The sequence below is a fragment of the Pteropus medius genome, unplaced genomic scaffold (genome assembly GCF_902729225.1).
Source record: "Pteropus medius unplaced genomic scaffold, Ma_sr-lr_union100, whole genome shotgun sequence".
NCBI lineage: Eukaryota > Metazoa > Chordata > Mammalia > Chiroptera > Pteropodidae > Pteropus > Pteropus medius.
The window spans coordinates 986,190-1,001,474 of record NW_024355990.1 but is presented as its reverse complement, the minus strand read 5'-3'; the positions used below and the strand labels follow the sequence as shown (position 1 = coordinate 1,001,474).

Sequence of the window (15,285 nt, the reverse complement as noted above, 5' to 3'; positions counted from 1 at the left end):
CTCCACCCGCTCCTCCACCCGCTCCTCCACCTGCGCCTCCACCCGCTCCAGGAGGATACTGCGGTAGCCCACCCGGGGACCTCCGTCCACTGGGGTGGAGAACAGCTCTTAATAATGGCGGGTGTCTCTGCCCCTGAGCCCCCATGTCCTGCTGCTCTGAAGGGACCTTGCCCTGCTCCCTCCAGCTCTGCCAACACCATGTTTGAGATGGAGTGGCGTGGCCGGCGGGTGGCCCTCAAGGCTAGTAATGGGCGCTACGTGTGCATGAAGAAGAATGGGCAGCTGGCGGCCATCAGCGATTTCGTGGGTGAGCACTCCCCACCTGCCCGGGCGGGGGGCGGGGGGCTGGGGCTGGGGCTGGGCCCTCTGCCCAGGGACAGCACCAAGAGCCAGCCCCCGCCCCCGGGGAACTGCTCTGTCCCTGGCAGAGGCCGAGCGTGCTGGTCGGAATCCGGGCTGTTGAGGCGGGTGGAGCGGTTAGACTGCAGGGAGCCCTCATGTCCACTGCGCCTTCGCGTGGCTCAGCGGTCGCAGGCCCCTGGCCGGTGTCACGTAAGACATTGGCATATCTGGGCCCACAAGCCGGAAGTCCGAGTCCAGGGAGCCCCAATGTCGCCCCAGCGTCGCCCGAGGCCCAGGCGGCGGCCTGGACAGAGCAGGCTGTCCCCGCAGGCCAGGACGAGGAGTTCGTCCTCAAGCTCATCAACCGGCCCATCTTGGTGCTGCGCGGCCTGGACGGCTTCGTGTGCCACCGCCGCGGCTCCAACCAGCTGGACACCAACCGCTCGGTCTACGACGTCTTCCACCTGAGCTTCAACGACGGCGCCTACCAGATCCGAGGTGCGGGCATGCGGCGCGGGTCTGCGGGGTGGGCGCGGCGCGGGTCGGCGGGGAGGGCGCGGCGCGGCCCGCAGCAGCGCCCCCGCCGACGCCCCTCGCCCCGCAGGCCGCGGCGGCGGGTTCTGGCACACCGGCAGCCACGGCAGCGTGCGCAGCGACGGCGAGCGCGCCGAGGACTTCCTGTTCGAGTTCCGCGAGCGCGGCCGCCTGGCCATCCGCGCCCGCAGCGGCAAGTACCTGCGCGGCGGCGCCTCGGGGCTGCTGCGCGCGGACGCGGACGCGCCGGCCGGCGTCGCGCTCTGGGAGTACTGAGCGCGCAGCCCGCGGTCCCCATTCAACCGTGTCTGTGTCGCAGCGGCCGGCGGGCTCGGTGGCGCCGCTCCGGGCGGGCGGGCGCGGGGCTCTGCAGCGGGGGCTGCGCAGGCTCGGCTCTGCGCGTCGCGGGTGCGGGCCTCGTTGACGGCGCGGGGCCCAGGACGCCCCACCGTCCCCTCCCGCTGCGGCCCTGCCCGGGCCGCCCCGCGGTTCCTGCTCGCGAAACCCAGGGTCTGGGGCTTGTCTGGGAGGATCCCGCAGATTAACGACCCACCCCCTCCCGCACGACCACAGCCCTGGGGCTCCTCTCGTTCTGCCCCCACCCCCCAGAAGACCCCTTCTCCACCCAGCTGGTGGTGTCTGGGTGGGGAGCTCAGAGGCTCGGCAAGGCAGGCCACTTAGAGGGTCTCTGGGGTCAGCGTGCCTCCATGGAGCGTCACTGCTCCCGTCAGGGCCAGGTCTTAGGAACTCCCCCAAGTCTTAGGAAGGCCCCCACACTCTCACACTGGGCTGTGGATGGCCACCCACAGAGAGAGGGGCCTTCTCGACTCCCGCACCTGCCTCACTGCCACCCAGCACCACCCAGCCCAGGAGAGGGCTCTCAGGCCATGCCCCCACCATCCCGTGCACAGAGACCCTCCCTTGCCTTGTCTGAAGCAGGCTGGGCACCCCGTCACCAGGGTGGTTGACAGGACAAGGCCCACGGCTCACTCTTGTGTCTCCCCACATCAGCCCGCACCCAGAACCCCCAGCCCACAAGGGCCCCACCCAGCCTGTCTCTTAGATGGGCTGGGTGACCTGGGCCCTCCGAGGTGGGGATGGGGAGGAAGTCATGCCCCCAGGGATTAGTCAGGCCCCTGAAGATGGGCGAGGGGGGGCGTGGGTGGGAGACAGCCTGAGCAGAGGCCTGGTGCCCAGAGGGCGAGACCGATCCAGTGGTCCCACCAGCAGCCCGAGGGGTCAGTGGGGATGGGGCACTTTGATAAAGGAGGGTGGGGGGTGCAGAGTGGGCTCTGGGGAGACCAGATGGCACCGCTGGGGTGGAGAGCAGAGCGAGGGGCTGAGCGGCGTCCTGGGGATAGGGAGGGCCTGCTAGGAGAGCCTCTCTGCAGCCCCTGTCCAGGGCCCCCGGGCCTGCTCATGGCCTCCCTGCCCTCCCCGCACCCTAGGGACAAAGAAAGGCCAGGGGTCGTGTGGGCCAGCACGTGAGGCAGGTGCAGGTTAACCCCATGAGGCACAAACAGTGGAACCCAGCAGGCGTGGAGGGGACGGGAGGCTGCCCTGAGCTGCAGCCTGTGCTGCCCCCTGGTGGCGTCTGGGCTGGGTGAGTCCAGGGCCCACCTGCCAGGGCGCCCTCCGCCTGCTAGACAGCGTCAGGCAAGTAACCCTGTGCCACTGCCCGGGTTCCCAACCCCACAGGGCATCAGGGGCTCTCCCCTTTTGCTGACCTCAGGCAGTGCGCTTGGTCTGGCACTCAGATTGGTGTCCACACAGCCGGGGACAGCCTCTGGAGACGGGGCGGGGAACTGTGCCTGGGGTCCTCTGAAGGGGCCCGCTGGGATGGCAGTAAGGACACACTGGCGCCCTGGGGTTCGGAACAAAGGCCGGAATTGGGTGGAGGGACACACTGTGCCTGAAGAGGATTGGGGCTGTGTATGGGGGATGTCACCGTGGTGGCCAGCCTGGGGCCTCACACAGCAGGGGTCTGCAAAGGAGCACCTAGTATTTAGTGTGATTCCCACTCCGTGGTGAGGCCACACTCTGAATGGCCAAGGGTATGCTGGGAGGGGGCACTTGAGCAGGCGAGGGCTCCTGGGTCACATTTGTGATCCCGGTGGCTCCCTGAGCAGCTGTGGAGTCACCTTCCCCTGGCCACAAGGCCCCAGGCGCTTCCCTGACTGCAGTCGGGTTTTCCGTGTTCACCCAGGTCACTATGTGTCACAGCTGGGTTGAGGTATGTCACCTTGCAGCTTGCGTCCTACTTGTCCTGTTTGGTCTGTTCCTCCTTTCCTGCCTCCTCCCAGATTTATCACGTTTCTCCTCCATTACTCCATATCACCTCCACTTGGATTTTTAGCCGTATGTGTCGTTTTTCTCCTTTTCTGGAGATGACAATGTGCGTCCTTAGCCTGTGCCCGTCGGCAGAGTCTGGCACGTGCCCACACCATAGGCAGGATGGACGGTCCTTCCACTGCTTCTGCAGACCCCCAGGCAGGCCCATGCTGACACCCCGAAAGGGTTTTCCGTGAGAACCACCAGCAGAGGTGACACGCTGGCTACGAGAGGTCTCAGCTCTGGGGCCTTCGCCACCTGTGTTGGGAGCTACACAGTGGGAACTGGGGATGGCCAAGCAACCCCCGCTTTCTTGGAGTGCTGCTCTCTCCACACCCCACACCGATGCCCCTGCACGGCTGAGACTCACAGGGGTGGACAAGATGCTGGTGGGTGGCCCGGCAGGTGGGCAGATGGCAGCCCCCATCTCCCCTGACCCACTGGCATCTGGCTGGGGTCTGGGTAGCTGACCCCGCAGGTGATCAAAGGCCCAGATCTGTCAGCCCTGGGCTCTGGGAAGCTGGTGAGCGGGGAGACGTGGGGGCAAGGTCTGGATGTGTCACCCTTTTCCATGGCAGGCAGACACAGGTCCCCCAAGTGCTGCCCTCTGCCACTCACAGAGGGACAGACTGTTCCAGGGTCCTTGTGGGCTGGCCACTCCATCCTCCCCCATGGCACTCAGGTGACAGGTGACGGAAGGGCGACCCTCAGGAGTAGCAGGGGACGGGGCTGCCGAGAGGGCACAGACCCCTCCCAGGCCTGGCTGGGCCACGGCATCCCTCCGGGCTGCGTGAGGGCGACCAGCGCCAGCAGAGGCTGGAGGTGGGCCGTCTGCTCGCCCTGAAGGAGGTCACTGTCACGCCTGTGCCCGACAAACACTGAGGCAGGCCTGGGCTGGCCGGTCCCTGCCCGTCCTCCCTCCCTCCCAGACCCCGCCTCAGGGAACCGTGTTGGCCCTTTTTCCTTCACGGAGGGTGACGAGGTGGCCTTAGTCCTCCCAGAGTGAGTCTGTGACCAGAACGGCCAGATGGGAGCTGCAGGAACTTCACCCCAGTGCTCGGGTCCCCCCACCGCCCTGGGACCCTGAGAAGGGCAGTGCAGGAGCTGCCACTCGCGGCGAGCTGCAGAGCTGGGGCAGGCCCAGGGATGACAAAACCGGCAGAGGTGGCGGCAGCTCAACAGGAACGGTCAGTTGTTGTGGCAGCAGAGCCCTCACAGCTCCCGCCGAGAGAACGTGACGCCCACGAGAGCCACGTCCCCAAACCCTGCCGACGACAGCGCCAGGCCAGGGCCACCCACCCAGGGGCCCTGGAAATGCACAGCCCGGCGCCGCTGCAGCCCCAACCACAGGCCACCCCAGGGGCACCCCCCGAGGCTTCGTGCTCACAGGGAGCAACCTCCCGTCTGGTGACCCCCAGTGTAAAGAGGCCCAGTCGCCCAGGATGGGGCAGCGGGGCTGCTGTGTCCAGGGCCAGTGACAGCCATGTGCAAACCCACCCGAGTCCTGGCCCTGAGCTGCCTCCCCATGGTCCCCACTCTGGGGTCTGGACTGTGTCCTGAGCAGGGCTTCTGAGTGAAGCGAACGCCATGGATCCGACTGTAACGCTTGGGCGAGGGGCTCCCTGGCGGCGGCAGGTCCAGCGCAGAGGCCATGGGCAGCTGTCGGAGGAAGGCCAGGGTGTGACTTGGGTGGAGACCACGCACAGGATGGGCACAGCGGCGGTGCCCAGCACCAATGGGGCTACCCTGAAACAACATGCTTTACCGTCCACTCCCCCTGAGCAGACCCACCCCGAGCGCGGCCCACGCCCCACATTCTGCTGTGCGGCGGCCAGGCTCACCCCACACCTCCCACAGCCGCCACCTGCCTCCCTGCTCAGGAGCTGTTAGTGCCTTTTGTGTCCCAGGGTCCCCTCCACAAAACCAAAAAGGCACTGTGTCGACAGAGGCGGGCCCACCTGGTGTCACAGCAGGAGGAGGCTGGGGCTGCGAAGCTGCTTGTACACCTGCAGAAGCCTCTCAGCGGTGGCACAGGAGCTGGCCTCGTCCTCCGTGCTCAGCTGATCACGCAGGGTCTGCACCTCCCGCAGCAGAGTCTGAAGGTGGGGGGCGAACGGCAATGGTCAGGTGCCCCCCCCCCACCAGGCACATCACCAAGCCCCTCTGGGGCACACCCATCACACACTAATCCTCCTGGAGACCTGAGAGGCAGTCCAAGAAACACTTGCCTCTGGCCTTAAAGCATGGGACACCCTGCCTGGCCGCCGACGGCCTCAAGACAGGAAATAGGCTGAAATGGAGGTCATTCCCTCAACCAAGCGACAGGCAGGTCCTGGTCACCAGACAGGAGAAGAGCCAGAGACAGAGCAGGCCAGAGGCGGTCCTCGCCGCCGGGGTGGGTGGGGCTGGTAGGAGGCTTGGGGACGGGACCCCGAGGGGCCTCACCTCGTGGCTGGCCTGGATCTGGTGGAGACACTGTACGCGAAGGTCAGGTGGGCTGGAGCCCTGGGCAGCCTGCTCAGTCACCATCCTCTGTGGGAATGACAGGCTGGAGGAGCCCCTCCCCTGCCCCCATCTCTTCCCGGGCCCTTGGGCGCACACCACCAGGTGCCCACCACCCAGTGTGACCTGGGCTCTTCCCCCGCCCACCCTCGGCCCAACGTGGGGCTGCTCCTGCCCCCACTTTCTAGAGGAGGCCCCGCTGGCCCTGGGCTCAGACCCAAGTACCAGAAGAGTCTACACAGTGAGGCCCCCCCACTGGCCGCCGGGGGCAGCAGGAGGAGCTGGCCCAGGTGTTGGAGAACGGGTGGCTGCCTGCCTCGGGGCCACCGTGCACCACAGGGCCTGGGAACGGCCCTGCACCATCGGCCCCAGTGAGTAGGCGATGAGGCTCCGCCTGGCTTCTCTGGGCTGAGAAACGCGGGCACGGGGCCGTTCTGGGCACGGAACGGGAAAGGTCAGAAGACAGGTGTCACTGCGGGCAGAGCCCGACAGGTGGCCCTGGAGATCACCCTGATGGCCTGCGTCAGGACTAAACTCCTGAGCCTGGGCGCAGGGCCAGGACGCCCGCCACGCGGGCCATCGTGACAGTACGAGGTGACCACGGGAGTCATGGCCGGTTGCAGTCAGTGCCGCCGTGCTGCACGAGTCAGTGACGAGGCGCCAGTCTGCTCGCGAGTGGTGCCTGCCAGCCTGGGCTGGTGTGGGCGTCCGGCTCACCTGGGTGCTCCCGGGGGTCCAGGACAGTGGCCCCCAGACCCTGGTCGAAGCGCGGACTGCGGCTTCTCTGAGCCTTGGGGCTGGGACGTGCACTGACGAGTTCTCAGGTGAGGCTGGCACACAGATCGCACTTAAAAATGGTCAAAGACGGGTGACAGCTGCCACTGCAGACTCCCCTGTGCAGGAGGGGGCAGGCTGCACCCAGCCGAGGACACTGGCTGACAGACTTGCTTTTTGGAATGTGGCGACCTCCCCAGATCTAGGAGGCGTGGCCCCGTGCCAGGTGGCAGAAAGCCCGGGCGGCATGGGAGGCTGCCGCCAGCTCCGACTTTCTAGGGGAATACGTGAAGGCCCACACAAGCTGACACCTCGACCCACACACAACCTGGGACCTGAGTCCAGGGCCCACCCCAGACATGGAGGCCACCAAGCGACACCCGACCCACACACAACCCGGGCCCTGAGTCCAGGGCCCCTGACAGGACACGGCCTCTCCACGTGGCCTCTGCCCAGCCACGCGAGTGCAGAAACCTCCTGACGACCGTGGTGGCTGGTAAGTGGGAACATCTCTCTTTAACCTGTCGGCCATGAGGGCTCTGGGCGCCTGCTGGGGTGCTGTTGGGAGGGTTAGCAGCACCCACTCCAACTCGCTTGCAGCCCCCACACACGAAGCCACAGGCCCCCAAGGTCCTCCCCCTGCCACCCCGTGGAGACCCCCCAGCAGGCCCACGATGGATGACACACCTGTACACGTCTGATGACAGCATGGTGGACCCCACATGTGCTGGCCAGAGAGGGGCTCTCCACTTGGATCTCCACGGCTGAGATGGGCCCCGCCAGGCATAGGTCAGTCACAGCCACCTGCAACACCAAGGAGACGCGTGCCCACCCATGCCCACCTCACCTTGAGGCCCCAGCTCCCTGCCCCAGGCCGCCCCTCTACGCCATCACGGGCAGAGCTCAGTGCAAACGGGTGCCCGGACCCGGTCTCCCCGCCCAGCGCCAACCCCACCTGGCAAAGCAGCCAGCTGACCAGCTGCAAACCTGCCCACTCATCCAGGGGGAGCCCGACCCACGACGCCCACCGCAGACCAAGGCCACCACAGCCCGCACTGACAACCCCGGTCAGGAGAGAAAACGGAAGGGCTGGGTGGTTGAGGTCAGAGGTCAGCCAACTGCCCTCGGAGGCCTTGACTGGACTGAGCTGAACATGAGCCTGGCAAGGACAGGCTGAGGACCAGGCGACAGGCTCACTCTCCACACACAGCAAGACCCTGGGGGCCTGCACACGCTGGGAAGGATGCTGTCACCAGCGGCTCTTCCTTCTGGCACCTGTGGGACGTGCTGGACACCCACAGGGCTCAGAACCCAGCCCCCTTCCAACACGTGTGGGGCTACCCAGGCCCAGAATCAGGGTTCGAGGATACCCCAACCAAGACACTGGCCTGGCCTTGACCTGATCATTAAGGGCTATGCAGTAGGCAGAGGCCACAGCAGCCTCCATTCACCACCTTCGGGGTCGCCAGCACCGGAACAGGAGGGTGTGCTCATCTGGTGGCGACCAGGGCCGGCCACCAGAAGGGTCACAGAGGAAGATGTGTGTGCGAGAGGACAGGGCTGGCTGCGACGTCAGTCCAGCGACCCCCGGTGGTGTAGGGGTGAGTGGCTGGCACTGGTGCAGTCTGTGCTGCTCCTGGGGACACCAACCAACGCAGAGCAGCGGGGGCCCAGCTGCCAGTTCCTGTGGCGCACTGGGCCAGGGCCCACGTGTGCAGAGTGTGGCGTTGGCGGTCCTCACGGGGAGCTGAGCTGCGGCCCCAAGACAGCCATGCCTCAGACTGGGCGTGTGTCCTAACCCTTTGGAGGGTGGCCCAAGACCCGGATGCCTCTGGAGCCACCCAGACAACGCTGGCTCGGGGACCCCACTCTGAGAACCGCTGCGTCGAGTCTGGTCTCCCTGCAGACGGCACGGCTGACCCCTCCTCACCTCGTGCACCATGAGGTGGATGTCGGCGCCATCGGGGGCCACTCCCTGGACAGAGGACAGCGCTCGAGCCCTCACGACATCTACGATAGCATTCTCGGCGAGGAGCCACTGCAGAGTGGCACAGCACAGGGTCGTGCCTGCAGGGAGAGGTGCAGCCGTGAGCCCGGGCCAGTCCTGGGAGAAAGCTCCCCACATCCGCAAGCCTCGGGGCCCCGAGGCCAGAGCGAAGCCAGCCAGCACCGCCCACCTGAGTGACTGTCCCCCAAGGCAGCTCGGAGCAGCTCTGCTGACACTCGGATGGCAGCTGCCAACGGGGGCAAGTACTTGGCCCGTAGGGACGCGGGTCCTGCTGGCTCGCTGCCCAGCTTGCACTGAGCTGCTAGGAAGGTGTCCACGGGGTCGCCGCAGGGGCTGGGGCCGGGGCCGGGGCCGGGCGTGCAGGGCGTGGCCAAGCCGGGGAAGCGCAGCGCCTGCAGCAGGTCCACCGTGTGCTCGCCCAGGGGCAGGCAAACGCCCTCCTGCTCGGGCGCGATGTTGGAGGAACCTCCATCCAAGGAGGGATCCCTGAAAGAGCCTGAGGGGGCCGGGGCCCCACCCATGACCTCCCTGAGGCTGTAGAAGAGCAGGCAGGACACGGTCACGGGCAGGTCGAGCACGCCGTCCTCGCTGGGGCCCAGGGGCAGCATCACCTCCCACCGACCGCCAGGGCCGAGCTGGCCCACAGGGAGGGTGTAGGTCACAGCTGAGCCAGCCGAGTCCCGGTCTGAGGCAGGGGAGCTGGGGAGCAACTGCACGCACAAGGCCCAGCCGGGGCCCAGGCTGAAGGCGCTGCGGTTCTCCAGCAGGCAGCAGGCGGCCAGCACATCCCGCAGCCCCCGGCGGCTCCAGGCGGCAGTGGCGCTGCAGAAGATGGGCCGAGGGCCCTTCTGGCTGGACAGCAGGGTGCAGCCCACGTGCACGGCCTCGTTGAGGCGTGTCAGGGCCCTGTTCCGCTGCTCGACCGCTTTCTTCAGAGAGGACACTCTGGGAAGAGCAGATACAGCACCCAGTGAGGAACAGGGAGCCATGGTGGCGGGTGCCGCGCCCCTCCTCCCAGGGTTAGAAGGGACTCCAACTTCGCTCCCCCACGAGCATCAAATGAGGAGGAAGCCCCCTCAGCTCTCCAGGGCTGCCCTCGCTGCTCCCAGCCTCTGTCCCCGCCCTGCCCCTGGGCAGCAGGAGGGAAGGGTACAGATGGGGCTGGGGCTGGGGCTGGTGCAGCCCAGTGAGGTGGGCAGGGCCTGCTGTCCCCACCAGGCCTCAGGAGCCGGACGGTGCCTGTGCTAGGGATGGCCTCCTGGCTGTGCTCCCCGTGTTCTGGAAAGGTCCCTTTGCTCCTCTGCAGCTAACGTGACAGCCCAGAGGGCAGCACCACAGCAATGATCCTGACCCACAGGGGCTTAGCGCCCACCGACACTCACTGGGGGCTGTGGGCGGGCAGGAAAGGGCTAAAGAGGGGCCCGCTGTCTCCACGTGGGTCAGAGGAAGGGCTGCCGGGCCCTTGGAGGGAGCAGGCTCTGAGGGGGGGCGTTCCCCGAGGGAAGAGCTGAGGAGACTGACAACTCCACCAGAAAAGGTATGAACAGGCTGAGAAGACGGTGTCTTCCGAGGCAGCGGGCCTTTCGTGCAGCCTTTCACCAGGCGGTTCGATGTCTAGGGCTGCCTCTGGGGGCCAGAGGCAAAGCAGCAGGCCTGGCCAGGCCCAAAGCTGCCACCCGGGGCACAGCCTCCTGAGGACGCAGCCCGCGGCTCACCTCTCAGAGATGGAGCCAATGGCACCAAGCAGCTCCTTCACCTTCCGACCAGTGTTCGCCGCTGTCTCCGCGGTGGGGCGAGGCATCTCAGAGCTCAGGTCCAGGCTGCAGGTCATCAGGCGGCCTTTGGCAGACAGGGCCAGGAGCTTGGTGCCACCTGAGATGGGAGCACAGCGGAGCTGGCACCGCGGTGGCACACCGCAGAGACGGGCCTAAAAGGGGCCCGGCGAGGACCCGTGTGCGTCGCAGAGCCGCTCTGGCTTCCCGAGAGCAATGGAGGCCGAGTGGGCCCCTCGCCCCTGGGCTGCCAGGAAGTCCTCCAGTAAACAGGCTTGTCTACCTGCTGGTCCCCCAAGGTCAACACCACGGAGGCTGAGCCGGGAGAGGGAGCCCTGCCGCCCTTGGTGCGGCCCTGGGCCCCGCGCCCTCCCGCACCCAGGGCCTCCTGCAGTGGGCGGTGGTCTTGCCCTTCAGAGCTTTTATTTCGCATTGAGAACTGTCTATAGCAGGCCTTCCATCATTCGTGGGCAATCTGCCATCTTCACAGGAATAGGCCCTGGGGGCAGGCGGCTCCACCCCCCACGGCAGGCGCACACACAGTCGGCTCTGGCTCCGGTACGGTACGGTGTGGTGCGGAGCAGGCTGGGTGGCAGACCACGTGGTGAGTGGAGAGGCGTTTTCTGGCCTTCGGTAGGAAGGTAAGAGCTTGCCCTGACGCACCCTGAACCTCCCCTGAACTACCTGTGACCTCAGCCCTGTCACAGAGAGATGCTTTAGCCCCGGGTCACTAGGTGCACACCCCATCCAGGCAGAGTGGCGCGCCTGCTCCCAAACCCACATGGGACACAGGGAGGCACTCCCTGACCCCAAGCGTGGACTGTCAACCACGGGGCTAGGCCAGGAGAGGAACGGCCTGCCCAACAGGCTCACAGGGCACAGGGCTGAAGCAGGGAGAAGACAGCCAGAACACGGGGTTCCGACCATCCCGAGGCTGCGGCTTTTCACATTTAAACAGCGGCTCGTACCTTCAGGCATCCCCGACGACACAGAGAGAGTGAGGACACTGCAGACCCTCAGGCTGGCTGGACAGGGCATAGAGGGCAGGCTCCCTGGACCAGCGCTGGGCTGCACGGGGTCCCAGGGGGCGCCTGCCTGAGCCAGGTCCAGCACACAGAGGCTGGAGGGGGTGCTGTGGTACACTCGGCCGTCCCCGCCACATGCTGCGCAGAGCACAGGGCCCGGCAGGCAGTACTCCCGCAGCACTGGCTCCAGGCTCCCTGCCTCGTCCCGCCTGGCCTTGATGGCCAGTGTCCGGCCGTGGTGACCAAGCGCCACCAGGCAGTCGGAGTACATGTCCTCCATGTCCTCGGCCAGCGTCTCTGTCCTCAAGGCCCCGATGAAGATGACAGGCTCCTCCAGGTGATGCAGGATCTTGACAGTGGCCTTCGGGTCACTGGGGGCCAACCCGGAGGTGCCCAGGGTCTTCAGGACTACGCAGGAGAGCTGGCCGCTGGGGAGCCCAACCAGCAGCACAGGCGACTCCAGGAGGGCGGCATCAGCTCCAAAGAGTAGCCCAAAGAGGCTCCCCTCCAGTGTGAAGCCCCCGGTTCTGCGAGGGTGGCCATGCGGGACCCTGGAGCCTGGTGGTAACACACAGCACAGCACCGGGAGAAAGACAGAGGCTTTGGGCTCCCCAGGAATCTCCAGTGGGGTACAGGTGGACAAGTCCACCTCGCCGATCTGGCCTCTGGGCCTGGGGTCCTGTCCTGGACAGGGACACCTGAACAGCTGCACCTTCCAGTGGGCGGGGCCTTGCGCCAGCGTGACGAGCACGGTGTCCAGCACAGTGAAAGCGCGCAGTGTGGTATCAGGGAGGACACAGGCGTCTGGGTCCACAGGGATCACGGGGGAAGGGGGTTCACTGCCCTCATCGTCCCCGTCATTCTGGCTCGGAGACCTTGAAGAACACAGGGAACTGTTGGTCACGATATTTACACACTGTTTCCATGACAACCTGCCACCCAGCACACTGGCTGTGGCTCTTCGCAGGAAGCCATCTCAGTGACCATCACGGCCCTTCAGCAGGGAGTGGGTGACCAGCCACACTGTCTCATGGACTGCTCTGCTTGGCACTGGTCACCCAGGGACACGCGCAGAACGAGTCTTCCAGAAACGGTGTTCAGATGGAACCTCGTTGCTGTAGAACCGTCAGACCCCAAGGTGTCGTTTCTGAATCGGACCCGCTCCCCTTCTATGTTCCCGGCCAGGGTGAGCAGGTGCCGTGTCTGGGCTCTGCCTGGTGTCCCAAAGGGCCTGGCTCCTCGAAGTGGTCTCCTCTAACCAGGGGCTCAGGGGCCAGAGACCCACCTCAAAGGTGTGTCAGGTAACCACCAAGGCCAAGGGGGCAGGCCCTACTCCTGGCTGCAGGTTCAGCAGTCGGCGCCCCATTTACCAAGGGCTGTCTGCCAACAGCAACCTGTCAGAGAACACAGGTGCTGGAGGTGGGGGCTCTCACGACTTCTGAGCTGGCTCTGAGCCCACCATCCCCGTGCGCGAGGGCTGGCGAGGGCACACTCTGAACTCAGTCCTCAGGCAAGCAGGTCATACAGTGTTGGAGGGAGCAGGGCCGGCCCTTTAGGCCCGCCCCAAGCGGTACCGCCCAGCAAATCCTCCTCACCTCGTCTGGTCCAAAGACAAGCAATAGATGCCCCTCCGGGCGCACAAGACGTAGAGCGCCCTGCGCAGGGCCAGGACCTCCAGGTGCCACACCTGACCAGGAAACGTGTACACCGCCTGGACGTCGGGGAGACAGAGCACGCACGGACTCGTTTCTTCCCAGCAAACGCCTCCAACACGCCGGCCCCTCGGGACGATCCGGAGCCCCGCCTCTCGGCACGCGGCCCCGCCCCACGCAGCCCCTCGGGACCGGCCCCGGCCCTGGCGCTCACGGTTAGCAGTCTCCGCTCCTGGTCGTACACGTAGACCTGCTCCCTCGCGGTGGACAGGAAGATCTCCGCCCCGTGGCACAGCACGCGCGGCCTGCCCGCCGCCGGGCCCCCGAGTGGGCGGCAGAAGTCCGCCAAGTAGTCCACGCGCGGCGCGACGCCGACCATGGTGCGAGCCCTCTGCGCGGGAAGCACGAGACTGGCCGCCCCGCCCCCTGGCGGCGGTGCGCGAGCGGGCGGGGCCGCCGTACGGCGGCGCGGCCTCGCCGTAAAGCTGCGCGGCGGGGGCGGGGCCCGGCGGGGGCGGGGTCTGGGCGGGGCGGGACCTGGGCCCGCCATAGGGGCTGGGCTGGGCTGGAGCCCCGGCTCCGTGGCTCCGCTGAAGCTTGTGGGCATTGCGGTCTAGCAAAGGGCCAACGTGTTTAAAGCCGAACGCGGGAAGCTCAGTGGCCTGCCCTCTCGTCTGCCCTCCGCGCGGTCCGAGGCGACTTCCCGGAAGTGCCGTGCGGCTCGGCAACATCTCCAACGCCCGACCTAGGCCCTCGGGGCTCCCTTGGTCCGGCACCAAGTCCCGCTCTCCTCGTGCGCCCTAGAACTGGGCCGGATCCAGACCCCGGCCAGCAGCTGGCCGGCTCCCCCAGGGCGGGGGCGGAGGCCTTGAGTCGGCTCCTAAAGCTATTCTCTAGGGTTTGGGGAGCAGCCGGATGCTGGGGAGGAGTCCAGGAGTAGGAGGGCGGTGTCAGCTCTTGCCACTTCCACAGCTGGGGGCTAGCTATGGGCAAACATGGACAGAAGTATCCCCTCCCTCCATGCCTGAACAGCCGACCTGTCCGTGGGTGTGTGGGTTTGAATGGACAGTGGGGTAAGCCAGAGGAACACAAAGGAAATGATGGGCAGTCGGCCTGAGGGCGAGGGCGAAGCCAGGGGGAGACACCGCTCCACCCTCACTGGGCTGTCTCCCCTCTCCAGACCTTGGGAGAGGTGCCCACCAGAGGGACCATGAGCTCTCCTCTAGATGAGAAACTAGGAGATCCCCAGCACCCCTGAAAGGTGCCTGCAGATGGTGGGGTCAATTACACCCCTCTTCTTTAAAAAGCCCATGGGACAATCTCCAGGGCCAGACATCCATGAGTGAGAGGCATGTCGAAGGGGCCCAGCTACCCAACGCTTCTGGCATCACGGAGGCTGGTGTGCACGCCAAAACAAAGAACCAGCGAAACATTCTAACCTCCCTTCCTGCGGAAGTGGGCATTCAGCCCGCAGGGCGGTGGACCGCCACTGTCTCTGGGTGCTGGGATGGATGCAGCGTGAGTGTGGTGTTTGCCATTGTGCTCTCTCCCAGGTCTTTGGGCAGGAAACGCTGTCCTGGATGGGGAACAGAGGGCCACGGGGCATGAGACCAGCTCCCACCTGGCCTTCGGAATTAGGAAGTGAGGACGTATGGCCTTCTAGTTTCACTGACGCCCCCTCCCCCGCCCCAGCCACAGGTGTCCTGGGCTAGACCAGCCCTGTGAAGCCCACATCCCAGTCCTCCCAGGCTGTTCCAGCATGGAGGGCCCTGGTTAGTGGGTCACTCCTCTGTCCCACTCCCTTCTGCTCGGAGGCTGGAAGGCCCCTGGCTCTAAGCCCATGTAGCCCATTCCAAGTGTACAGATTTATGAACATCACCAGTCTAACAGAACGAGGCTGGCTCAAACAGCTAAGGGGTGACACAGGGGCTGGGGGGACTCCACCTGAGTGTGCAAGATGAAGGCTGCCAACGGTCAGTGGTCTCTATGCCAGACTGTGAGGTGGCGTAATCTCCCGAAGGACAAATGACACCACCAGACTCGGGGGAGAAAGCACAGTGTGTGCAGGGAGGCTGCGGGCTGTGCTGGCACTTCTCACAGGCAGCACAGCGTGCCACTAGGTCGCACGTGCCAGGAAAGAACCCAAAACAGACCACCCCGTTTTTCCCCGAGCAGTACATTCTATAAGCTTAATTTCTTGGGGGAGGTCTGAGAACCTTCTCACTTCCTAGAGCCAACAGGTTCCGCAGCCTCAGACGCCCGGGGCCGGGTGGGCAGCAGCACGTGCCCTCTGGAGCTGCTTCCACGTGACCCGCACTGCTGTTGAAAGCAGTCACCTCAGGGGC

The 15,285-nt window shown here is 65.9% G+C and overlaps 2 protein-coding genes across 5 annotated transcripts in view; one reads left to right on the top strand and one right to left on the bottom strand.

Annotated features, from left to right (window-relative positions):
- FSCN2 (fascin actin-bundling protein 2, retinal) overlaps positions 1–1,194 on the top strand; it is a 7,476-nt gene extending 6,282 nt beyond the window's left edge. Inside the window, exons 3-5 of one of the 2 annotated variants that reach the window (XM_039859163.1) lie at positions 186–307; positions 673–840; positions 947–1,194. In XM_039859163.1, coding sequence (XP_039715097.1) covers positions 186–307; positions 673–840; positions 947–1,152 — 496 coding nt within the window. In that variant the 3' untranslated portion in view covers positions 1,153–1,194. Of the gene's footprint in view, positions 1–185; positions 362–654; positions 841–946 lie in introns of both variants that reach the window. The other variant, XM_039859162.1, reaches the window with a different exon arrangement.
- A 3,182-nt stretch (positions 1,195–4,376) lies between these two features.
- On the bottom strand, positions 4,377–13,383 carry FAAP100 (FA core complex associated protein 100). Of its 3 annotated transcripts, none has more exons than XM_039859235.1 (10): positions 13,155–13,382; positions 12,884–12,999; positions 11,232–12,163; positions 10,207–10,363; positions 8,661–9,436; positions 8,414–8,550; positions 7,171–7,287; positions 5,653–5,739; positions 5,166–5,303; positions 4,377–4,953 (listed from the first exon to the last, which is right to left on the bottom strand). In XM_039859235.1, the coding sequence occupies exons 1-9, from the start codon at positions 13,317–13,319 to the stop codon at positions 5,172–5,174; spliced, it is 2,619 nt and encodes an 872-aa protein (XP_039715169.1). In that variant the 5' UTR covers positions 13,320–13,382; the 3' UTR covers positions 4,377–4,953; positions 5,166–5,171. The 3 variants fall into 3 exon arrangements, 2 of the variants coding, with proteins under 2 accessions (XP_039715169.1, XP_039715168.1); XM_039859234.1 differs by having other exon boundaries at positions 4,377–4,866; positions 13,155–13,381; XR_005652062.1 differs by lacking the exon at positions 4,377–4,953 and adding an exon at positions 6,427–6,556 and having other exon boundaries at positions 5,269–5,303; positions 13,155–13,383.
- Positions 13,384–15,285: the final 1,902 nt, after the last annotated feature.

Bases quoted from the DNA above. Each gene is read 5' to 3' on its own strand.
- FAAP100 (XM_039859235.1), bottom strand. From the start codon at position 13,319: ATGGTCGGCGTCGCGCCGCGCGTGGACTACTTGGCGGACTTCTGCCGC. The intron at 8,551-8,660 runs GTGGGCGGTGCT...CTCTCCCTGCAG, and splicing joins CTTGGGGGACAGTCACTCAG to GCACGACCCTGTGCTGTGCC. The intron at 7,288-8,413 runs GTGAGGAGGGGT...TTGGTGTTGCAG, and splicing joins TCCACCTCATGGTGCACGAG to GTGGCTGTGACTGACCTATG.